The sequence below is a fragment of the Heliangelus exortis genome, chromosome 2 (assembly GCF_036169615.1).
Source record: "Heliangelus exortis chromosome 2, bHelExo1.hap1, whole genome shotgun sequence".
NCBI classification, from domain to species: domain Eukaryota; kingdom Metazoa; phylum Chordata; class Aves; order Apodiformes; family Trochilidae; genus Heliangelus; species Heliangelus exortis.
This window is the reverse complement of record NC_092423.1, coordinates 126,331,530-126,358,193: the sequence shown is the minus strand read 5'-3', so window position 1 is coordinate 126,358,193 and position 26,664 is coordinate 126,331,530. Positions and strand designations below refer to the sequence as shown.

General features: G+C 36.8%; 1 protein-coding gene across 1 annotated transcript in view; it reads right to left on the bottom strand.

The window, feature by feature from the left end:
- Positions 1 to 344: 344 nt before the first annotated feature.
- The window catches only part of SLC26A7 (solute carrier family 26 member 7), a 67,834-nt gene continuing 41,514 nt past the window's right edge, over positions 345 to 26,664 (bottom strand). Inside the window, exons 10-18 of the mRNA XM_071737929.1 lie at positions 25,473 to 25,568; positions 17,278 to 17,384; positions 14,325 to 14,391; positions 9,577 to 9,693; positions 7,545 to 7,593; positions 5,469 to 5,569; positions 3,551 to 3,605; positions 3,359 to 3,462; positions 345 to 1,245 (exon numbers count right to left, since the gene is read on the bottom strand). Of these exons, the coding sequence (XP_071594030.1) occupies positions 1,210 to 1,245; positions 3,359 to 3,462; positions 3,551 to 3,605; positions 5,469 to 5,569; positions 7,545 to 7,593; positions 9,577 to 9,693; positions 14,325 to 14,391; positions 17,278 to 17,384; positions 25,473 to 25,568 (732 nt within the window). The 3' untranslated portion in view covers positions 345 to 1,209. The remainder of the gene's footprint in view (positions 1,246 to 3,358; positions 3,463 to 3,550; positions 3,606 to 5,468; positions 5,570 to 7,544; positions 7,594 to 9,576; positions 9,694 to 14,324; positions 14,392 to 17,277; positions 17,385 to 25,472; positions 25,569 to 26,664) is intronic.

Here is a 26,664-nt window from a genome sequence, read left to right as displayed (position 1 = left end):
ACGTAGCATTTATGGCAGCAGTCTCAGCAGAACACATACAGAATAATTCTGGTCATCCGTGGCACAAAGTGGGGAATAACTCCAGGAGTTAGGAAAAATCCTGCTGCATCTTTCCTCAATTTTTGATTGTTTTTTGCTCAACTCACATTTTATTGCTAGTGTTTATGTATGGAAACAAAGAGCATACATGTTACTACATAACATGGTACTGATATGATAGCATAATATAAAAAGAGAGATGGCAATCCATAGTTAGAAAGCAAGTACTCAACCCATTCATTCTTCCACCTCATTTCTGTGCTCATACATGGTAGTGCACACCAGAATTGGGGTTGAAATATGTCACACACTTTACGTGTCACTCCATTGTCATCTCTCAGCTGCCACAGATGAAGACTGCAACACTAAATCACAGCTCAAATAGGAAATGCAGACTACGTTATAAAGGAAACAAGTTTTGGAAAAATATCACCAGTTTTTCCTCTTCAGTCTAGGCTAAAGAATACCTGTGGCTTTGAAAATGTAGCAAATAATAACAATAAGTCATAAGAACGACTTGAGGGAGAGACAATCCAGAGCACCCAGCCAACATATATCTGCCTTCTCTGAATATACAGCACTCCCACTGACCTTGGCAAGCATTAAAAAGCACACAAAACCAGGCACAAGAACTCATAGAATATGTCAGCTGTGATGTGATATTGTTATTGCAAATGGCTGTCTTGAACAGAAGAAGGGATAAGTAAAGCTGTTAGCAACAGAGTATGTACTGGTATATGGCTTTCTGCATATACTGTGTCAATTACAACACACAAAGGCTTTAAGAATGCATAATGTCTCCTTATTCCATGCACAAAACTACAGATGCATGTTACAACTAATGTTACAATAGAAGGCTTCTAAAAGAATATACCTTACTGGTAAACACAGTACCTCGTGTCTGCTGTCTAATAATTTGTAACTAAATGTATATAAAAATATGATATAAAACCTCTACAGAACAGTTGTATGAACATTCGCTGAGTGATGGCAGCTGAAATGGGGTTTTTTTTCTGAATGGCAGATCTGTCATTACTGAATGTAGTAAATATATATGGCATATAAAAGATCATCTGTGAGATCCCCTGGAGAAAAAAGCTAAGGAGAAACCACAGTGTACTTAATTCTGAATACCAGCAGATCAAATTAGCCACTCTCAATGGGTCAACATCACACTTCACTCTGTTCATTGAACTTGCTGTAATTCTAAATTGGGAGAAACAGAAAAAAAATATATTAGAAAGTTTTCCTGAAATATAGTGTAACATTAACAGATTAAGCCATGCTAGCTTGAAAATGCCACCACTGTAAAGACTAATAAATCAGAGTTATTCATTAAGAGGATGAACTACAGAAAGCAACAGATGAGTTTCTTATCAACACAAAAATAAGAACTACAATATATTATCCTTGGAGGATGTAGATAAGACCACTTTTGCCTATCCAAACAGCATCAGAGATGAAAAGGAGCCATGAAGCCCTCTTGCCTCTACCTTGCTGTGAATAAAAGACTATTTGCTGCTGTGGGCAGAAGCTGAAATGTAAATCAGAATTAATCAATTTCCAAAACTCTCCAATTTCTCCTCTTCCTCTCCTCTTCCTCTCCTCTTTCCCCATTCCCACTCCCCTTCTCTATACTTCTCTTTTATATCACATCTCATCCCACCCTATCCTATCTTGTCCTGTCCCTTCCCATCCCAATCTATCCCACCCTGCCCCATCCCATCCCCATCCTGCCTCTTCTCCTTCATGGAAACAGTCAAAATTCTTGCTGATCCCAGCACCTAAAAAAGACACAGGAAGAATACACAGACAGACTGTATTAGTTACAGTACAGTGCTGCTATTGCTGTCACACTGCCTTTTTACTTCTGTCCAGGTGTTAAACACAAGCAACACATTAAAAAAAAAACAACCCAGATCACATACTTGAATATTCTGCAGAGGCATCAGCAGCATATATACACTATTCATATTAAGATTTAAAATCTGGGGCTTATTGCAAGCCTTATGGACTAATTCGCTACTGCACAAAGCAAAGTTTAGATTCACCTAGCAGGACTGGTTCCTAGAAAATTGGGTTTATGTGTTTTAACTCCCCCTTTTTCTTTCCAGAATCCATTTCCAGAAAATGGGAATGCTACTACATAACTATCTTACAAGAATGTTAAGAAGGTTAATTAAAATCTATAAAGAATACCGACATTTTATAACACAACAATCATCCTCATTTATCTAATCAAACCCAGACAAAATATACAACAGTCATCCTCATTATTTTTGCCCTGCAGTTACTATTTCAGTAAATTATTTTTTGCAACAAAACTAAACATACTGTAAAGCTCTGAAGAGAACATGAACATATTTTTCTGGTCAATCCACTAGACCAACAGTGCCAACTTGACTTACCTGGATAAATTGATGGAAATTATCCATAGGCAACTCTAATTTAATTAGTAAAATATAAAGCAGAGGGGAAAAAATGCCAAACCACAGACCATGATGAGTTTAATGTCTCTTGGAGAATGCTCTGAGCCAAGCTTCAGCCGTGTTTGAAATTATAAATAAAACCATGGGAAAGCTCAGTACTTGCAATGCACACTCAGTTACTCTGGGACTGCAGTGGGACAGGCTCACACTGCTTATGAAGAAAGGCCAGGTGTAAAGCCTTTAAAAAGGACTGAAAGAATTATTACTGAAAGAGGACTAAATACACGTTCAAGCCTCAAGCCTCAGTTTCTGAGCCAACCTTTTTTCTTCCTTCTCTCTTTAGCTCTCTCCCATCTTATGCAATTCCTTTCCCCTTTTTCAGCTGGTGAGCCAACAGCACACTGCACTGCAGGGTAGAGACAAGCTTTTTGGCTAGAAAAAAAAAATTAAGGAGCCAGAAGAAGACTAGAACAGTGTGAAGTAGCTTTAAGCAAGTCAGGCTGAGGAACAAAGGAGTCCTGTTTCAGAAATGAGGAACTGTGTGGAAATTAATTTGTCCCATTGAGAAGCTGTGCTAGGTGTTTCCAGCTGACTTGATGCTTTCCAGGGGAGAATGCAGCCAGATGAATGCACCAGCTCACAGGGCTTCTGGATCTAGTATAGAAGACTGAGGAGTTGTTGCTAAAGGAGAGACAGGGTTGGGAAACGAGTGCTAGCAGGAAAAACCTCAGTAACTGCATAGGCTGAGGACAAGTTGTAGCAAATTGACAGATGAAAGATTTTTACACAGAAGTTTCAATGGGTAAATAAGATTTCCTTAGACTACAAAAAATTGCTATGGGCATCCAAGAAGCCCTCCAGACTTCACCCACCCCTGCTGTGAATCTCACCCTGTGAATCTGAATGGCATCGATTGCTGAAGAAATAGATTCAAAGAAGACAGGATTTTCAGAGTCAAGATTTCCACCATACTGCATTGCTTTTATCAAGGAAGCTGCAATAAAACAAAAATATGAGCACTGATAAGATACTGAGGATATATAAACCATCATGTTAAAAATTTCCTGTAAGCTGATACTTGCCTTTGCAGTGTGCTAGTAACACATCGATGTGTCTGGTTTTACAGTCCATGAAAACCTATAGGTGTGAAAACAAGAAATTACAGAAGCACAAAACAAAACAAAAAAACCCCACCAAAACTGTTTAAAATTCCAATAAAGACAAATATATGCAGAAAGAACATAGAGTAAATAATGCTGCTGTGGAAGCTATACTGCCAGCAGCCACCAGAGTGAGCTCTTCTATAATGCAAACATCACAAACCCATACCCATTCCACACTCCCACCCCCCCAGGTGTCTGAGAATTAAATCTGAATTTGATTCATCAAATAGTTATGTATTTTCAATATGATTTATAGGTGGGTTTTTTCTCAGCTCTCCTTTTTCGGTGCTTCCCCAACTCCTCTCTACATCCTTATCTACCAACACACAAGGGCATGGATCAGATCTAGGAAATGTTCTTCACTTTTTTTTTGCTGTTTATTTGTTCTTTGAAAATGACATCCAAAATATATTCACAGAGAATAAATATAATTTATATATTATATAAATATTATATAAATATATAATAGGCTAGAAAGTAAAGTGAAAATAACTCTAGAACTAAAGTAGGGCCATTTTTGAGGCAGATGTGGAACACCCAAAGCAGTCCACATTTCAAATATAGAGTCCATGTAAAGTAGAACAATTCTGAGCTAAAAGATTCAGTGAGAGACACATGAAAATATCCCAGTTCTTAAAATAAATATAAAACCTGCCCCAGTCTAAAAATCCCCCTTATTATAATCATAATTAATAATAATAATAATGGTGATAATTAGGGAAGGAGTGTAACAACAGGGACATGCTGAGGATGCTCCTCCTCTGGGTAATTTGGTTTTGGACCAGGCCTTTACTCAGAGGCAGCACTCCTGACCTGGGCACTTCATGGCCCACACTGAAATGACCTCTCACAATTTTTTCAAACACTTTTTTGATATAAATTGTAGTTTTGAGGTGTCTAAGGTCTTTTGGGTGGACCTAAAAGTCATCAGTATCACATTTCATTTGTTTTAAACTCATGTTTTATTGAATGCCCATATTTTTGGAGGGGATATAAGAAAGAGTAACTCCCACTAACCTTATTTTTCCAGTTTCTTTTTTACTATGTCCTCACCTATATATGTCATGATAATTTAGCATTTTTAAGACAGCACCTACTTCACTGCTAATCACTGCAGTACCTTGAAAATGGTCAGGATAAGAAAAGGCCTGGGCTGAGACTCAAGTTCAAATCTAGTCTTCTATCTTTCTTGGAAAAATTATATGTACCAAACTTTGCATACCCACTTAAATCTGTACCCATTACACAACTATTAAATGCCAGACCCAATGGAATCATAAGGTTCAGCTTTTGAACATAATTTTTCATCCACTACATAGAAATGCTCATTATGTGGTTACTGGCTTGAGCCTTGTGGGAGATTTTTCTATCTCCTGCAATGCCTGAGGAATCCAGCCTGCTAGGTATGTAACCCACAGGAGAAAGCATGGAGATCATTAAGACCTCCAGCTTAGCAGAAGCAGAAGATACAGATAAAATCACAGGATTAAAAGTTGAAATTGTAAAGGGGTTAATGTACATATGGCTTCACTGCAAGTGACATAACTGACGTGACAGGGTCAAGTAGGACCTAAACCAGGTTTAAAAATAAAAAACAAAAAATTCAGAAACTCAACTCCATAACATTCAGATACTGACATATGCAATGAAGATCAACCAAAATCTTTCAAATAATTTTGTATAATTTTTTATATAAACACAGTGCAACTTAATACTAAATCTGTTTCTCTTTTCCATGAGTGACATTTAACCACTGATACAGGCAAGCTGACTTGCCAAATAATTTGCATGTGTAATTATGTTTCTATGTACAGAATATGTCTGATGTCATGAGTACCTGAAGCAGCACTGAGACTCCTGTGTAGTCAAAGAAATTCAGTCCACTGCAGTCTAATATCAAAACACATCGCTCACTCTGACAGGACTGCAGCGACTCACCTACACATTGGATAAATGCAAAACCTTAATTAAAAGAGACAATAATCAAGAAATGCATATAACAATAATGATAGTTCAGCCAAATAAACCCAAACTATCATAATAAAAAATTTACTATTATGGACTGGGATATCAGCCAAGCAAATGCCCTGTTTTAGAACTGATGCACTTGCAGAGCAAAGGGACGAAGTGAAAACAGCCAGGACATATTCTTAGAGAGATGTTTTAGACAGCAATAGTCTCTCAAGAATTTAAGTGTTTCTTCAGAGCTAAATTTCTAAACAAGTCAGGATAATATCTTGGCTTCTTTGGAAGAATTTACACAGGATAGACAGAGAATATATCTCTCTTTTAAGTTCTGATATGACAATCATTACTGCATTTCTGCAGTACCTAAATGCTTGTCTGTGGCTTAACTCATATCTGCCCAGAAAGAAGAAAAATAAGTAAAAAGGAGTGCTTCATCGTTCTAAGGTTTTACTATGCTGTATTTTGTTTGCTTCATTTTTATATACTATGATGCACTAATACCAGAGAAAAAATTATGTTGGTAAGATTTGCAAAAGTCTTATATTCATTCTTCAACAGCAGGGTATATCTGCTTAAGCTAAGCACATCCTCTATTAGTATTTCCTGGCTTTCATAAGGGGAAAACTAGAAAATAATGCACATCTTAATTACATTCCTCTGTGAATAAATATTAGTTACCACAAAAAAAAAAAAAAAAAAAAAAAAAAAAAAAAAAAAGATGAACAAAAGGAATTCTGAATAGATGGTTTAATCTGAATGGTTCTGACAGAGCAGAGGAAAAGATTTAAAACTGTTGAGAAGACTTAGACTTTCCCCAAGGTATAGATTTATAATGGTGCTAATTCCTTTCTGACAGCAGTGTAAGAGTCAGAGCCTTTTGGACTTGCACCTCCAGAGATTCACTGTCTTTGTACTGTCCAACATACATTATTAGATATATGTCAAACAAAAATACAGAATTTAAAAGGAAACCTTATTCCTGACATTACTGTGATTGAAATCCACAAAGGATTTATGGAATCTGCTAGGCTGTTTACTGTATTCTTTTCTATGCATCTCTTCTGCCTCTGGAACTAAAGAACTTTGTCTTTCTTCCTACTACTTACTCATGCCACCTTCCCACCCAGCTGGCATCCAAAGTCCAAATTCTACTGAGGCCTTAATTCTTATAAGTGTTTTTAATAAACACAGTGTTATAATTACATCCACAGTGAAGTAATCTGTATAAAGTATCCTCTGAAAAAAGTTGCTGCAGCTCTTTCTTGGGAACGTATGTGCTCTCGTTTGATTTAAGTGTTATAAAATGTGGGAAGAGTGGAATTATCCAGCAAACCCTGTCATTGGTTTGTTTCCTTTATTCTGTATAGTATTGATGTACTGCATAATATTCATGGCTACTATGCCACTGATAATTCAGTTGACATTTTCTGAGATGTTCTCCTAAGTGGCTTTAAAGATCACAGAGATTTAGCATGTTTTTTTTATTATCCTATTTTTACTCTTGCATGCTAATATTCAAGTCTCACCATGAATGCAAAAAATCAAGATCAAAGCTTACTAAAATGGCTCTTGGGCCGTTGCCTGAAGATCAATCCAGGCAGTTAAGCAGAAAGTTGTCTCCCTGCCTGTGCACCTATCTCAGCACACACACATTGGTTCCTGTGGAATAAGCAGGGACTCCTGCAGAAAAGGTATTTTCATGGGTTCCCCAGTTTTGAAATCTTAAAAAGTTAGTCAAAACCAGAATTAAAATAGGACCCATTATGCCAAGGTTAACAGAGTTTAACACGGTTTATCATTCATCAGGCACTGAATGTTTGGTCTAACTGAAAATATGAGTTTCCAGACAACTTGAGTTCACCTAGAAATGAACAGAATAGTGTGGACCAATTTGCACACTTATATTCATCTTGGTTTTAATGTAATTTATAGATAATAAGCTCACCATGACAACTTCCATTGGACAATGAACAGAGCAATGTGTTTTGTTCACACTGAAATAAAAGCAACACACTATTAACATAGCAAGGAAAACTAGCCCAGTACATGGTAACCAGAGAAAACCAATGTAATACATAAGAATTCAGTATCAAAGTTAAATTTTCTCCAAAATCATATTCTAGGCAACAGCCTATTGGATAGATAATATATGCTGAATATGCTTCTCAGTATTCTTCTAAAGTTACACCAAACTGGTATTTCACATTTCTTTTTAGATGACTCAACCTCTGTCATGTTGGGATTCACTATAAAGCAAGTTATGAAGATGATGCTTTGGGGAAAGCAGAGGTTGTTTAAAAAGTGATCAAAAGATGGAAAATGTGTTCTTTAAAAGATAAAATCTAACCAGGGATTTTATAAAATTAACTTTTGATTTATTTTCTACTTGCAATCTCATCTGCCATGCTAATATTTTAGTGAGAGCTCTTTTGACACATAAATTTATTAAAGAATTACTTTTATCTGGAGAATTTTTTAATAATTATTTCAATATGAATGTTATCAGTCAAAATATGCATTAAAACCAGAAATACAGCACAGAAACAAAATTCAAAGTGCACTGTTTTACATTCCCTTTATGGGCTGCAGAATAAATCTTCATTCCACACACATGCACACACACAAAAAAAAAACCCCAAAAAACAAAAACCAGCAAGGGATTGCAGTTAGCTATATTGTCAGCTACCCTGGAGAAGAGACAAAGGTTAAAATTTCCTAATTTATATATAAACTTATTAAATTAATTCACAATTTAATTCCATGCAAATACCAAGTAATTTCTCTCTGACTGGGTGTTTGTTATCATATTAACCCAAATCAGTTTCTTAGCATTGCTAAGAAAAAAAAGCAGCACAATTTTTGAACTGCATTTCTGAACAATGAGGAGAGGCCACCCATCAATGTAGGTATGAGCAGAGCTCTTGGTGGCAATTTCAGCAGATGTGAGAGCCACACATTGCTGAACACTGTCTTAACAAATTATTGAAGAAACAGCTGTGATTTCTCAGCCCAATTTGACAAACTGGATGAAATGACCTACAGGAAGCATTGCATGCTATTGGAATGTCTTCATTGTAATGACGGAAAAATAACAAAATTTCTTTTTTTTTTCCATTTTAGGGAGTGTTGTAGGAAGCTGCAATAGTTACATGAAGATAAACTAAAGAAAACCCTAGGCTTTCAGAGGTTTCTTCAAAACAAGGGTATACATAATTTGTATACTGTTTATTTTTCCAATACAAGCAGTGCAGAAAACAAAACCCAAACACTATCTTTGATAAAAACTTTAGCCAATATGTGCCTTCTTCCTAATTCTAGAATTAGAGAAGTAGTGGACTCTCTGTCTCTGGAGATATTTAAAAAGAGACTGGATGTGGCACTCAGTGCCATGGGCTGGTAACCGCAGAGGTAGCAGTGATCTCAGAGGTCCCTTCCAACCCATCTGATTCTATGATTCTATGATTATTTATGGTTAGAAACAGAAATTGTGTCTTTCATGGCTTAATCTCCAGCAAAAGAATCAGATTTTATTTGAAGTAAATTTGTAGTTACTCATTGTCTTTTAAAAATCACAACTTTATATCAGATAAGGTTATGCAGGTTCTGCTAAAAATTTTGAAGAGTTTTGGATCACTGCTTTATTGTCTCTGATGGGATCATATACAGAAATAGTAGAGACATCATTTTCAAGTAATAGAATCATAGAATCATCATGATTGGAAAGGACCTTCAAGATCAGCAAGTCCAACTGTCAGCCTTACACCACCTTAACCGATAAATCCATATTGAATCTGATTATGATAAGAATTAACTTTCTTCTATTCTAAAATAATGATTTGCAATATTAGGTTTTATATCTTTTTCAGTATCTGATTCAGACTCCTCAAAATTCAAGGAAAGCAACTGTTTTCTTCAGCACTGTCACCATGATGACTGAACCACATGGCTCATCCTACCTTGTTTCCATCTTCACATGCCTGGCTGCTCGTGCTGTCCTTCTGGATTATCTTTAGCAAGTCAGCATGAAATTTCCTGGCATTCAGAAAGACCAATGGGTTGTTGACTGAAACTATCTTTACCTGTTTTAATGATTCCTGTGGAATAAAACAAACATAATGCTTAAAATATTATCCTGGGTTTGCAGAATATAAAACAAACTAATTTCTTCAAAAATCCTGCCTGTAAATCAGTTCAGAAGGAGCTTTTGACTGTAAGAGTTATTTAACAGGTAACTTTCTTCATCAATCTTCACACAAAACTGAGGTAAAAAAAAGGAAACACAAGAAACTATAAGGAAATTTTTTCTTTATTCAAGTTAATATGAAAGATAAACAATATTCATTATGATGCATAATACTAGAAACTACTATCTGGTGAATGATAGTTGGTATGATCCCCACAGGCAAGATAGGTTTGCAGACAGGGAATATAATTTATTGAATATACACATATATTGGAAAAATTACACAAGGGTTTGGGGCACACATTACAGGTGATTTGGGAAACACTGAAAATATTCATCTCAGTCAACTGAAGTTGACTTTAGTACAACAGAGATATTTCTCCATGGAAATGCTTAGGTAAGCAGATCCAGACAAAGCTTGAGCGACACATTTAAATCTTTGCCAGCACATACCTACAACCAACACAATAAAAACCTACAAAAGAACCGTCAGCTGCCCCAGAATGTGTCTCTTCACTTCCTTAAATAACTATCAATCAGTTCAGCAGGTACATTCAAAGAAACTGTGAAGCTCAAAACACAGAAGTTATGCAGCAGAATGATTTGTGAAGGACACCAGATAAAGGTTAGAAACACCTGGGTATCACTGGGGAACATTTTCCACAAAACAAGCCCTATAAATCAAATGGATTTATAAAGCACTTTCAAAAGCCAATAAGAAGATTAGTATTTACATATAAATATATTAGATAGCAGCAATCACAAGATCAGTTGAAATACTGGATACACAGGAAGGTAGAATGAAGGTAATTCTACCAAGCTCTCCACTTTAAGCAAGTAAAAAATGGTCTTTGTCATCTCCTTAGGAAAATTCTGTCTGAGACAGACTGAATTGAACCTGGAGCTACTCTTCTTGGCTACTTTGGTTTCTGCTGATTCCATTTCAGATCTGAGGAAAAGTGTGTTGGCCAGCAGGGTCTTGCAATTTGCTAGTTGTACTATTTGTTCCAGTAAAAGATATTACATCTATTTATAAATTTCTTTATGTATAATCCAATAAATAACCGTATTAAGCTCATCTAGTGCTGTAAAGAGGAGTAAGTAGGATAATGTGTAGCCTGTAAAAGTTAGTAAATTGTAAAAACGTTGGTAAAAGTTACCAATATTTTCAGTAACATTTTGTAATTTTTCTACTTGATGAGCATGAATGTAACTAGAGAATCTGAAATAATCTCAATAGCACTGTTCATAAGCACCTGTTGCCAAAATATAGGTTTAATTTGCAAAAATTAATAGAGTTTATTTGCCTTTCAGGCATGTATTTTATGGAAGATGGCTACATGAGAAGATTCAGATTATTCTCCTTCCAGCTGAGAGTAAAAGAAGATCCTTGCACACACCCCCTGACCATTGCACAGCAATTATTCCCATTGGGTATTTTCACATGTAAAACTTGGTATTGTTCAATGTCACCTTCAACAGCCTCACAAAAACTTTGCTTACTTTGGAAGACTGACAACAGGGTAGGAGACACCAATCTATGGATTTTAGTGAGCGAAGACTGCAGCTGACAATACTGCAGCTCAGACTGTGAGGGCAGACCAAGAGATCTGATTCCAAGAAGTTCTCTGAGAGGGTTTCAGTCCACAAAAGTGCTGTATGCAGTGAAGTACCCTATCACTAAGTGCAGAAAAGAATGGAGCTGAATACTGAAAATATCCATTTACTACTAAAATAAAATATCTGATTCATGTATCAACTCTCCAAAATTAACTACTTGTGACAGCGGGTAAGACGAAGTAAAAACAAAAAATTTGCAAGACAATGTAGGTTTGAAAAGCTTCTATTATTCCTAACAGAAGTCAGAGACATGTAACAAGGTCACAGTCAAATGCAAGTAAGTGGTGCTGACACAGACAATTTTTTAAGTAGTTCAAAAAAAAGTGTGGGCTTGCATTGAAGATACACAGTTCTCCCAACAGACCTTGAAGCAAAGCAGGGATGGAAAGCTCCACCACAAACTGCTCAAACTACCTCCTTATTGCAGACTGCAATTCCCACTTCTGGGAACCAGACCATCTCTTGGACACCACCACAGTGACCATCATGCAGCCTAAGGAAACATTCCAAACATCCTCAGCTGAGGCAATGAACCCCAGACTGTGTACAGGGACTTTGCGCAATTTACCTATGAATGGGATTGTGGTAAATATCACATCACCAACATACCTTGGTCAGTCAAGGGGCAAGGCCTAACTGGCAATTCAAGTAACTAAATTCATATGAAAGAAAACTATAATATAAGGGCAAAACAAAGGGCAATATATTCTTAAAGGGAGAAATACTCTGACATCCCACAAATCCCCTTAAAAGCAGGCTATACACAGCTTCATGAGGAGACAAGTGGGTACTTTGGTGCCATACCAAAACTGCAAAGTGGAAGATGAAAACTAAAAACAGGAAAAGTGACATGCAAAGATCAAAGCCTGTGATATACAAGAAGTTAGCAAGCTTCCACAAATTCAAAGTGAAAAACCTGAAAAACTCAAACCATAAGGCCAAATCAAGGAGATGGCAGACTTAGGTAAATTTTTTGTCCAGGATGGGCAAGGACAACTCTACTTAATTTGGTTCACTTATTCCTGGTTCTGGTTTGGTTCTAGCTCATTTATTAATAGGAACTGTTGCCAGAAAATGGACTTCCTCTTTGCCATAACCTTGATAAGAAAGAAAATTATCTCAGGTACCCCTTATCAAGATACTGGCAATTGCCCCATGCACTCTGCACAGCATTGCCTTTGCTTGGGAAAGAGCTCAGTTCAGTGAATGGCAGTGATAAAATGTGTTTCACATAAATTCCAAGTACCCTCTTGACTTTTTTTCCATATTAGAGTCTTTTCTCCTACAAACCCTACAAATCCACAGACCTTAATGGCAGGGTAGATCATTAAGCTTGCATACTTTCATGTTTAAGAGTCCTGTTGTTTATGTTTAAGCTGTCATTTACCAGAGGAACTTGGATCAGTCTAACATTCATACATGAAAAATTACTCTAAATGCCTGCTGCAACCCAGTGACTCTAAATTCAATTAAAGGCATTTTTCTAAATCTTAAAAATATTTTTCTTCCTTGTTTTGTGTAATAAGCTCTTGAGCAATTTGCTTTCTTAACAAAATGCTATTTTCCCCACTGTCTGCAGACACTAGCTTGTTATTACTTGGTTACTGGCATTAATCTTAATGACTGAGAAAAAAAAAAAAAAAGCAGGGGAGCAGTTAGCTTGACAAAAAGAAACAAAGGGATTTGTACAAAATAATTTATGAACTGATATGAAGAAAAGCAGACAAATCAAATTTCAGTTACTCACCCTTGACAAAGTTACTCCAACATTTTTCTTAAGAACGAAAAGTGATATAGTAACTGACAGCTGGGCCAGTCTTAACAACAGTGGTTTTAATTCACATTTCATAGTCCTTCCCATTCTCAGGTACTGCAGTATTGTTTAGCATGCCAAAACAGTAAAAGACCCTGAGCCAAATGCAGATTTTGAGCCCAAGATAGATCTGATGTAAAACATTTGCCAGAAAACATAAATTCTTCAGAAGAGAGCTCCTTAATGGTGAGGCAATAACTGCTGAGCATGTTGCTTGTTGATACATAAAACCCTTTACAAGCATTAGGAAAGGAAAGAAGACATAGAAACTGCCATGATGGAGAAGGCAGTGTCCTAATAACAGGACTCTGTGTTGAAAGGACACATGGTTCTACTTCTGTCTTGGCTGTTGACCTCCCCATCTCAGAGGAGGGAGTTCACCTCTCGGGATCATTACCCTTCTCATCTTACCATAGGCCTGACCACAAGGCACCTTTGATGATAATTGCAATGAAAGTAACCAAAAGAATTTAAAACCTCTGACCGGTAGGTTTAAGTCTGTAAGAAGCCAAAATTTAAAAGTACAGTCTTTCAGAGAGATTATTCCATCTTTTTCCTGTGAGGGTACCCTTGTTTGAGGACAGGATGGTGAGACGGGTGAAACAGCCTATCCCTCCTTCCCCAATCATAAGGTATTAGTGGAAGAAATGGGGTCAGAAATGAGATTGTGGATACTGAGAGTATTAAAGGACATATAGAAAATTGGGAAATCTGATAAGAATATACAGACCACTACTGTCTCTTCAGGCAGGCCTTGCCTTTGATGGTAAGAGATTTTCTTAGACTGAGGGACTAGGAAACTTTTACAAAGATCAATTCCTAATTAAAAGCAACAGATAAACTGAGATAGACAGATCTAAGAGGACTTGCCTAACTTTGCAGACCATCAGGAAAATATTCCCATTTCTGATGCCCAGAATAGTTTTGTGTTTAGTAGGTCACCCTGGCTTTAAATTTCAGGTGGTTATTTCAGAAAAATGTTCCCTTGACTCACTGATTAGAATCTGGTAATTGGCTAGAGAAAAGAAGCAAATCTGATTTAGCACAATTTAAAAAATACAACAACAGCAAAAAACAAGCAAAAAACCAACCATCAACATTTAACTTACACAAATATCTTCTGGTTTGTATTTGCATTCCACTTCTTTCACATTTTTCAAATTCAGTGTCTTTGCTCTGTAATTAGTAGACAGAGAAAATCTGTAAGGATACCATCAGTAGTCTTTAACAGAAACAGGAAGAAAATATATACGAACACTATATCATAGAAGTTTAAAATTGCAGTGATGGAAATTTCTGCTAAATAAAATCTTGATTTTAGATTTTGCTACTTTTGTTTATATGTGGCCAGAAAACTATTATCAAGTCAAAATAGCTAATATATAATCTGCAACTCTAAGACCACAGAGGTAGAATTAATATTTTTTTTACCTGCAAAATCATACTGTAAGGAAGGGGGGGAGGAAAGATACTTAATAGATATTGATCATGAAAACTAAGGGTGATTTATTTGTCATTAATTTTGATCTCTCTCTCTATGATGAAGCAGAACATTGGAACATTACACTGGAGAAGTGTCCTGGTTTGGGCCAGGATAAAGGTGATTTTCTGTCTTTCAGCTAAGTCTCCTGTAAGTAGTTGCACTTGCTGAAATTAACAGCAAGTTTCTCAGACAGTGTGTGTTTCTAGGACTGATAACACTCGATGTTTATAGTTACTGCTGGAGACTGGTGTGCAGAGCCAAGGACACTGCTCAGCTCTGAGGAAAACATAAAGAGGTCCCACCTGCATCCCTCCTTTGGGGAGGAACGGACAAGATAGATGCCAGAATTGACCAAACAGAGTATTCCATCCCATATACGTCATCCTCAGTATAAATTTGAGGGATCACGAGGGCCAAGCCAGATTTCCAGCTTCCGGCTGCCTGCCCTTCCTGCCTTTCCTGCTTCCATTCCTTCACCCGGCATCCTGGAAGGATCCCGTCCATTCGTCTGCCTGTGGTCCTGATCCGTGCCAGCCCTTTTCTGTGTGTTCCTGCCTCCAGTTCCCAACTGCTGCTGACTCCAGGAGTCCAGCCTGGACTTTCCCAGAGCTGCCCTGCAGCCTCGGTGGTGACGTGAGAGTTATTGGGGGAAAGGAGGGAGGAACGTGGTATCCATTTTCTTGTATATTTGTATATATTTAGTAATTTTTCCTATTTATCATTACTGTTTCATTAAAGTTGTGTAGTTTAGTTTCCAACTAAAAAAGTCTCTCTCCCTTATTCTCTCTCCTTTCTTATCAGGGAGGAGAGAGAGATTAATAGAGAGCGTCTGTTACTCGGTTTAATTGCCGGGCCAGTGTTAAACCCTGACAAGAAGGCAGAATGTGCAAAGTGGGAAACTTAACTGGAAGTCAGTACCCTTCTGCTCTCTACACAGTCAGGGGAAAAAGAAAGTTTCCTTGGAGAGGCAGCTCAGTTTATGATGAACCTTCTGCTGCATCACATCTTTTCCAGGAAGGATGTAACTGCAGAACAAGACGACTACAAAACCAGCTACATCTGAGCTCTGTGCCTAATGCTAGGCAATGGCAACAGTTCCAGAACACAAACATGCAATAGATGTGTCACTCTGTGAGGTGTATTTGTCAGTACTGGAGCTGGTTAAATGAGGCTTGCAAAAATCAGCTGTACTCTCCTGTTTGCATAAATTGAGCTGTAGCTGCTGCTGGTTTTAATATATTCTGAAGTGTAACAGGCACCATGTCTGATACTGGCATTTGAACACAACCTTCCCAGTAAATCACCTACTTTTTTCTTACTTTTTTTTTTGCTGAGACTTTTACCCATGACTGACTTAATGTTCTCTTGCCAACCTCACCTGCACAGCACAGGTTGTAAGGCTGTGAGCCCATTCAGTGTCTTTACATTCTAATGGACAATCAAGTGCAATGCAACTGAAGGGCACAGAGATCACTGGAGTCTCCTTTGCTTTAATTAGTGCAGATTTAGACTGAGGTCTCTTAGATCAGACAACAGAAGATAATCCTGTTTTGTGTCAGCTGTCTCTCCCTTTCTGCTGCTGCAGAACATCAGGTAGCGAGGCACAGAGTATAAACCACATGAAAACTTCCCTTTTCCCTTACTAGCAGGATTTATCAAAATTTTAGTTTGCTGACGAGCAAAAGGTTACCAAAAAGGTACTGATTAATAAGTAAAAACCATCTTTGATAATTTGTAATTGTCTTGCAATTTGGAGCTATTTTCACTCTGGTCCTACAATTTATGAGAAGAGAGCTATGCGCAAATGATTAGTACCACTGACTTTAGCAGTTATCTATAATGCACTTAACTTCAGGGGGATTCAATGCTCATGGACTGGTGAGCTATGTATTAATTTTGTAGCACAAAATGATCATGAACCTCAACTGATACTTCCCTTTACACAAAATCCAAAGTAGCTACTGAAATATATGATAAATAATATATAAATTTGTGTTCGCTCTGGTTTCTTTGTCCTTGGTTTTGAAATTCATACATAGAATTTATAATGTACTTTCCATTAGGCACTAGAATATTTGGGCAGTCCTGCTTTATTAAGACGTGTCAGCAGTGCTAATGGCAAATATCAGCTCCCATGCAACATAAGATCTAAGAGTTTGTAGAGGTGCTTAGCTACTAAGGCTTGCCAGATGTATTTTCTCCATCAGAAGCAAATAAGTATCTAATAGAAAAAATAATAATGTTATTGATTTCTTGCTATTTCATTTCTTATATTATATCTTATATCTATTTCTTATAATCTTATTCTTGATTTCTTATGCTACCTTTACTTAATGAGTCATAGACATAAGAAAAATCACAAAAATAATCACTTAGTGTGAAGTGTATAAGAGATCCTAAGCCTACAGTAAACGCACAGGCGTGACTTTTCCTCCTGAATTGTCATTTTCTGCAACTAAAAACCTAATGTTTCATAGTGAAATTTAGTATATTGTACGGCTACACCCACAGTGAAGCAATGTGCCAGAAAGAAGACATAACAATGTGCTAATAGAACATTTCAGGAAGTTATTTCTCACCTGGGAAAGCGGAAAATCACACTTACTACAGTGCAGACAACACCATACAACAGCCCCACGTTAGCAGCAAAGCAAATTGTAAACACGTAGGTACTGACCCATATGCTCTTTGAGGAGAGAAACAAAGAGGTGATTACTTTTAATTATTGTAACAATGTACATTTTGTTAATCACAAATAAAGATTTTTTTAAATTAGCAGTTTCTCAGAGGTAAACATATTGATCTTTGTACTGACAAATATTGAAGATTTTTATAGTGATTAAAAGAAGACCGACCCGTGGGGAAACACAAATAGCACGGCACTACAAATCCCAGTGCTCACAGAGTTTCCTTTCCAAGTTACTAAAAACAGCACATGTAGTTGTGTTAACACCATGATTCAGAATGAACTCAGTTGTTTTCTAAAATCTATGTTTGATTTTTCACATTGCAAGTTTTTGTCACCTTCTTCACTGCAGACGAGGTACCCTAAACATTACATACAGAGAGCTTTTCTCCCACTAATTGTATAAGTGGAAATTATTATTTTCAAGGAGGTTAATTAAAAGTGGTATTTATCAGAGTACAGCTGTTCAAACCAACCCTCTAACAAATAAAAATTGCTGGGGAATTAATTACTTCACATGGAAATTGAGAGATTTCATATTACTTCTTCATCTTTCAGTACCTGAGTAATAAAAGTTTGGATCAATTTTTAAGACAGTATAAAAAAAATACAAAGAAGCATATCTGAAACAGAAGTAATTTTAAAAGTAATAATTAATTAATTAATTAATTTTAAAAGTAATAATAAAAATAATTATTTTAACTTTTCAAATATTTGCTTAATTTTATTTTAAACAGAAACAATCACTTAATTTTTTATACTACAATGATGTGAATGGCTGAGAGATATCCAGGTTTTACAACTGAAAAAAGAAAGGTACAAATTATTTGATTTTTTTATACCAACATAATACCAGCACATATTTCTTTCTTTCTTTGAGAGAGTTTTAAACAAAGGCTGCACCTAATCTTTATTTAAAAAGAAAAAAAAAAAAAAAGTGCTAAAGGTGAAATGGAGAGTATTTGCACTGTTCTGGACATACTGATCTCCACAGGTGCCTGTTTCAGCAATCAGAGTGATTTGTTAATGTTTGCAGAGGAACAGGTCACATTACAATGGCACAATCAGTGTTAAAATTATCCTTTCTGATGCTTTCACTTAGCTCAGGAAAGCCAGAGACAATAGAGTACTTTCAGCCTGAGCACAGGAATTTTGCTTGAGCAGATTTCAGAACTGCTATTTTATTAATTTTAAATAAGTCATACTGTAGTAATTTGTGCTTCACAGAGAAACTTTCTCCTCCCTTATCTTCAAAATTTTAAACTTCTGCAAGAAGTTTTGCTGTCTCTTCAATGGCACAGCTGCTTAACCACCAGTTATATTTTATGACATATTATAAAAATAGTTGTGTTTATATTTGCAAAGGATGCCTTTGAAAGTAACAAACATTGACTTTCTGAATAATCAGTAAGAAAGTAATGCTAAGATTTACAAATCTATATATACAAATATATATTAAGGTACTCGCTGGACATGAAAGGACTAATAGAAGTACTAAAAAGCTTAAGTTCATGTGGGAACAAGAATTAGCCCATCCTGATTAATCTGAATACTTGGCAGTGCCTCAGATCAAGCAGTGTCCTTCACCTGCAGACCTGAGCCTCATTGCATTTGACTAAATCATTGTTGTAAGACCTGCAAAAGTTTTCTATCCCAAAATAAAACTCGAAGCATGAAAACCCAAAATGAAGTCCACATAGGAAGAATCAAAACCAGAAATGGTTTTGAGGAGGAGGACCTGGGATTGTTGTTGGACTAGAAGCTTCACATGAGCTGAAGATGTGTGCCTGCAGCTCAGAGAGCCAACCAGGTCCTGGGCTGCATCAGAAGCAGCACAGACAGAAAGCTGAGGGAGGTGATTCTCCCACTCTGTGATGCTCTTGTGAGGCCTCACCCAGAATACTGTGTCCAGGTCTGGAGTCCCCAGCATAAGGAGGACACAGAGCTCCTGGAATGTGTCCAGAGGAGAGCCACTAAAATGATCAGAGGGCTGGAGCACCCTCCTGTGAAGACAGGCTAAAGAAGTTGGGGTTGTTCAGCTTGGAGAAAAGGAGGCTCTGAGATGAACTTAGAGCAGCCTTCCAACATCTGAAGGGGGCCTACAAGAAAGCTGAAGTAGGGATTTTTACATGGGTGAATAGTGAGAGGACAAAAGGATATGGCTTAAAACTTGAAGACAGGAGATGTAGGTTAGGCATTAGGAAGAAATTCTTTAATTTGAGGGTGGTGAGACACTGGCACAGGTTGCCCACGGAAGTTGTGGGTGCCCCCTCCCTGGAAATGTTCAAGGCCAGGCTGGATGGGGCCTTGAGCAACCTGGTCTGGTGGGAGGTGTCCCTGCCCATGCAGGGGGGCTTGGAACTGGTGATCTTTAAGGTCCCTTCCAACCCTAGCCACTCTATGACATATTCTGTGAATATGTTAAAGCACTGCTGAGTACTAAGCAGCCTGGTATCTCATATCATAGCTATAACCATACCATAGCTATAACTATCGCAATTGTTGTAGGGGATGAGCCAAAACAATCTTATCCTCGTCTGTCAATCATCCTGTCAGTGTTTGTACTGGCCTGGAGTCAGTACTTTTTTATGCAGTGTAGCAACAAACTTGTAGAAAGAATTTATGTTGATCTGGTAGACTTGTTTTTAATTCATGCCTTGTCACAAGGTTCAAATAAAGAAGCTGAAAATAATATCAGTTTTCTGTAGCTTTGTAACTTACTTTACAATGGTAATTATATACTCCAGAGTAGAGAGAATCTAATCACTCTTCAAATCTCAGAAGTAATATATTACAGGTACATGTTATTCTCAAAAGTCAAAAAAAATAGTTCAAAATATGCTTGTACTGTAATAATTTTTGGAAAAATCTGAAGAGGAAGAAAAGAAACCAAGCAGGAAATGTGGATTTATATGTAAATCTGCTTATCTCAGAAAGTATAGGAAGCATTGTGACTGTCTATATAGCAGTAGCATCTGAAATTCTGTGGGCAGTGTGTTTCCACGTAGATCATTTCATAAGGTTTTACATCCAGTGCTGTGGGGAGTGTGAAATCATAGAATATAAACATAGAATCATTAAGAATGGAAAAGGACCTCTAAGATCATCAAGTCCAATTGTCAACTCAACACTACCAGCCAACTAAATCATACACTTAAGTGCTACATCCACAAGTTTTTTTGGACAATGACTTCACCACATCCCTGGGCAGCCAATTCCAATGCTTGACCATTCTTTCTGTAAAGACATTTTTCCTAATACTAAATCCAGACTTTCCCTGGTGCAACTTGAGTCCTTTTCCTCTCCTCCAGATACATGGGAGAAGAGACCACCTCACTACAACCTCCTTACAGGTAGTTGTAGAGAGCAATGGGTGAACAGATGGGAACACAGTGGGGGAAAAAAGACATCAGTGAAGTGAAGAAATAATGGGTGAAGTGGGAGAATAGCCTCTGTGCCAATGGCTAAACAATGCAATACTAAGATATTATCACATTAAATGTTTCTGCTGCAGATTATAAAATTCCTTTTTTGTTGTTGTAAACTGAGAAGATAATCAGCTATTGCCTGTATATGGCAATAGAGTACATTTCTCTTGGCATTAACTATCTCCTGCACAGATTTTTACAGCTGGGTGGACTGTCAGGACTCCCACAATGACCAACAGAGGTCTGCTTAACAGAATGAAGAGAATTTAAGATTCAGTTCACCTGACTTCTACCTGATTATGCTGCTACCTACTCAAGAAGAGGTGAATCATTCCCTCACACCCCTTTACTGACCAGCTCTGTACTGTCCATAATATGTGATGTGATGACTTGCTCAGATACAGAGGTTTTTGCTGAAGTCACCAGCATGTAGCCAAAAGAAGACTCCTACAAAAGCCATGTACATTCAGGGAGTAATGCCCATGCCTTGGCAGAGAAGATGCTGGAGTTCAGGATAAGACTCTGACTCTAGTGAGGCTGCATAGGATGCCCCTGCTCCCACATCCTTATGCAAATGACTGATGTGTGCATACATTTTCAGCACACCTTTCATCAGAACTTAAATTCAAGTGCTGAAGAGAAGACGACTACACCCACAAAGCACGAACTGCTTAATAGTAAAATGTTATGGTAGTTCTTTAATATAAATTTTCACAAGCATTCCATAAGCAATGGTTGAGAAGGTAATTGTACAGACCACACTGGAGACAGACAGACTGATATAAATATTATTTTTATAAAAGAATGTGCATGGCAATTACACTTGCAATAGATTAGGCATTTCTAAATTACTTCCCACCCTACTGAGATTAACTGCATTAAACCTAATACAACTCAGGGTAGCATATTGACTAATGAGGGAAGTATAGAAAATCTCCCTAGCATGTCATAAGCTGGAAGCATTCACATAGAATTATTACCACAGAAGAGGCAGCTTCTTACTCTTTGGAAAATTGTCTATATAGAAAGCCCTCAGTGCTCCCTCATGAATCAGGCCCCCCACGTGATGAATATGAATTTCACAGGAACAAATTTAGAAGTTCATCTCCCTCATGAGGATAATATGTTGAAAGTATTTAAAAATGCATAAAATTGCACCAGTGAGGTCTAAAATTCCAAGGAAAACATTCCCTGGGCACTTATTCCAGTTTATCTTGACTCTGTGTCTTAGAAACTCACACTGGAAAGATCCTGGAGGACACTTGCCAAAATGAAGACCCTCCTCTTTGGATCTACTTTAATTGCTGAATTAGTAGCATTTTTTTACATTCTTATATTTTAATATATGTGCATACACTTGAAGTACACACATCCATAACTACATCTCCCATTGTTGCACCATGCAGGGAATATATAATTATTACCATAAATTTTCCCATTGTTTCTGCTTCATAAGTCAACTGTAGAACTTAGCTCTGCCTCAGCTGTGGTCATTTCCTGGCAAAGTCATTTGTACAATTTAAAATTTTTATTTTCTTTAAATGCCATGATATTTCTCTGTTGAATACCCCAAATCCCTGTTATATAATTAACTTGTGAAAATAATCCTTTCTCTCTTGTCATTTTTTACTTAGAGGATTACCTTTTGAAATACTTTTCCCTCAACTTTTGTGACTTTCAAGTCCAATAGTTAACAGAAGAAGAACATTTTTCTTTAGCAGTCCACTACCAGGCAGCAGTTTTTGCCTAGTTTGCCTATCTGCAGCTCATCAAGGATGTTCAGCCTTAAAAATAAGAGTTCAGAACTTCACTGGTCTGTCAGTTGCTACTAGGAGAGTGCACAAACAAGAGGAGAATAAAAAAGGGTGGTCAGTCAAGAGGGAGGCTTGCAGCAAGGATTTGAAAATCAGCTTTTGATCTGAAGACCTGAAAATTGAGATACACTTGAAGAAAAATTCCAGATGAACTTCCTGGTATTTCGCCAAAAAGTGGCAAAAATTCAAGACCAATCAAGTTAATATACAGAACACAGATAACACAGGAATCAACAGCTTGGAAACAGCCAAAAGATTAAGACAGTGGAGGAAGGACAAATGCTGATATGCACACAGTTATGCATTTAACATATAGAGTGGAATAGAGCAAAAATTATTGATGTGAAATTATTGAAGTCATCCAAGAAGATGGAGTGACTGACAAGACCTTAACTGAAGCAAAAGACCTTTGAAGTGCTGCAAGCAGGAGGAAAGGGCCCCTTGGAGTAAGGGTGCTAGGTTGAGAGGTGGGATGTAAAACAGGACATTCCTGAGAGGTGAGCCAAAAAACCACAAAAACAAACCCCCAATGAAACAAATGGAAAGAAAACTGAAGCAAATATAAGTAGTAATGTTCAGCTGATAATAATAGGTATTAGCTACTTAGGTCTGTCAGCCTAGTTACTCCTATGAGCTCAGCTCCAATACATTAAATCTTGAAGAAAAAAACCAATCCATGGCCAAAGAGAGAGATTTTATAGACTCACTGAATATCTTGAATTGGAAGGAACCCATGAGAATCACTGAGTTCAATTCCTAACATACATTTAACAGGATTAGGTTTTATAAAGACAGAATCAACAAATATTACTAATCAACAAATGTTAATCATCCTGTTTGGCTTCAGTGAGAAACTTAAAGAAGTGGAAATGAACAAGGTAAAAAATTACTAAAATAATAATTTATTTTCCCCCACCCTCTTTTGCCAAACCTAAGAGCATAACAAACCTGACTTCTATGTTACATGGCACACACCCTTCAAAGAATCAGCTCAAAAAATGACAGCTGCTAATTATTTCCAAATTTTTTTTTTAGCATTTCTATATTCCAAACACTTTGGATAACCTGGGTAATGGAACTGATTCATCACCAATGTGCTGGGATAAATCTTTTCAGGCCAAAACCAACACCAGTGTAGTTACTCAAATCACTGGGCTTGGTGGGGCTCCTCAGACCAGGCAGCAATGGAAGATCAGTGATTACAGCCTTACTTCAGATGGTGCTATTTAAAGCAAGGTGATTTATCCTGTCAGGCTAAGAATTTATAGTGCAACTACTTGAAGATAAATCATTGCTCAAGCAAATCCAGTCAAGAAGACAAACCCAGCAAACTCTCCCTCTCAATAACCTTTCTTAGAAATGACGACACATGCCAGAGATGTAATAACTAATCTCTCATCCATCCTTTTCTGCCAAAACCACAAAAGCAAAAATCAATCACACTAGTCTTTCTATGAAGACACACCAAGATCAGAGAGTTTGCAGAATATTCTTCTGGAAAAATAAACTACTCATTTTCTCCATGCATTGATAAAGCTACATATATATCTCCCATAAATACCAATTTTCTTAAGTCCAAGTCCCCAAAATAATTCTTGATCCACATCATCCACCCCCTGGGACACTGGAAATTTAGGTTAAGCTGAAGATCAAATACACTACAAATGGTAGAAAATATTTTCAGAACTATGCTGCTTGAGGAACATAAGATTTCATGTAAGATGAAGCTTTTCATTTGGATGATACAAAAAAACCAAAAAACAAATAAAAAACCCAAAACAAACAAAAAAAGCAAAAACAAACAAACAAACAAAAAAACAAACAAACCAAACCAAACCAAAAAAAAAAAAACCAAACAAAAAACACAAAAAAACAACACTTTATTTTTCCATGGTAAAACCTCACACTGCCAGTCTAGCCTTGCTGTTATCCCTGTAGAAATAAATAACTGTGACTTCAATGAAATCCCATATTACCTACAGCAATATAGTGTATCCTGCAGCACAGAGGAGGAGGGTATGGACAAAATACCTTCTGAATATTTGCTAACTGTAACTGCATAAACAGAATTTCCAAAAGCTTTATGGGATGTCAATATGTATTTACATAAGTGGTTGGAGGTTTTGGATCCACTGACTGGCCAATATACTCAAAAACTCCCACAGAAGAGGAATTTTGGAGTCACCTAAATATGAACTCATCTTTAATATTTACTAGGAATTCAGTGCAAATGTATGTCAGTCTGTTCAGACTTTGCATTAAATTAGATTTTCATATTATGTCTCTTTCAATCTATCTGTTTTTCTGATGTACTCTTCCTACCATACTATAGAATCTCTCATTAGGATATAAACAATAGGCATTTTGTTTGCAAAAACTGAAAGAGTTAAGGCAATTTACATACAGCACTCTAGGACATGTCTCTTTCTGCATCTCTAGTCTTTCCAGTTCTCTTTGTGCTGTATGGTCATTCCATATCCCCTGAGGACAAAGATAACCCAAATCTCTTCAATAATACCACAAAAGCAAAAGCATGCTAACCAGCTAGAGAAGACATACAAAAGTAGACACATATCTGGTCAGATTGATCTGAGCTGCCTATATACACATCTTAAGCATAAAAATAGGTTTTATTCCTTATCATTTGTTAAAAATTAATTTATAAATACAAGTGACATTACAGATGTTGTTATTCCGAGATCAAAAAGAAGTTGATAGTACACAAAACCCCTAATAATAATGTCTTGCACTTATATCTTCTAAAGGCACAGAACTGTCATAACTTATTTAGCAAAAATTTGTTAAAGAGTCTCAGGAAAAACTTCCTTAAATTATTTTTCACTTACCCAGTCTATTTTATCCACATTCCAGTATTTTTTTAAGTCACGGAACTGCATAAGCATCCCCTTTAAGCCCACAACAATAATGCTTGCTAGCACACACTGCCAAGACATAAAAAAAAAAAAAGCCCTTTGCAGAATTGGTAGTGAAAACAAATCTCTTTACTCAGGTTAGCAGACAATATTACAATTACATTATCAAAAAATGAAGTCTGTATTTCAAAACAGGATAAGCACAGGCATCCCTCACACACAAACATAACAGCATCAGCTCCTTTTCTGTTTTTCCTGAAGTCAATCTCTAGGCCACCTAACTGAGAAAAATGATGGAAACATCAGCAATTCTCAACAATCTCCATGTGTCACAAGACCAACAACATTCTGCCATAGTCTGGGCAGTCAGAAACAAATCAGCACTTGACTTCTACACAGTGAAGAATTATAATTCCCACTGTTCATCACCTCTAGAGAAAGCCTCTAATGCAAAAAATCCACTAACTTTGAGGCAAACAAAATAATGTTCTCTAAAACAGAAAAGGGAGGAAATGGATGAAGAAATCTGGACCCAAAAAGGATGGAGTACCAAGCACTTGCAGTGCATGTGTGGAGAGGGCTGCAAAAGCATTGTGGGAAAGAAATAAAATATCAAGAAAGCAACATATTAAAAGTCCTTTTAAAAAGATGAGGGGAAAGCCTACAAGAAACTGGTCCAATTTACATATAATCCACAGAAACAAGGAAGAGAGGAAAGCGGTAAGAAAAAAAAAAAAGAGTAGAAAGAAAAAAAAAGTAAGAAAGAAAAAAAGTAAGAAAGAAAAAGGCATATTGTGCACCCCTCTTCAAGTACTCATACTTTACATAGTGAAAATGAGCTATAAAAAGATCTGTGTTTGGAAAGTGAGAACCTTCATGTAATACATGTAAACAGTGGCACAGAGTAAATTTTAAACAAAGTTGAGTTAAAATTTCATGCACCAACATGGCAAAATTGTGGATAATTTTGGATCTGTAGTTTGCATCTTTGACTTGCCCCTGGTTAAAATTAGTAATTAATTTTTAATATCAAAAGCTTTATATAGCTTATGTGAAAGCACACTATGCTGCTTTAAGTAGTCTAGAATATGAGTTCAAAGAATATGAGTTAAAGAGTATAGAATATGTATTCCATGACAGAGATATAATACCTTAGAATCTTTCT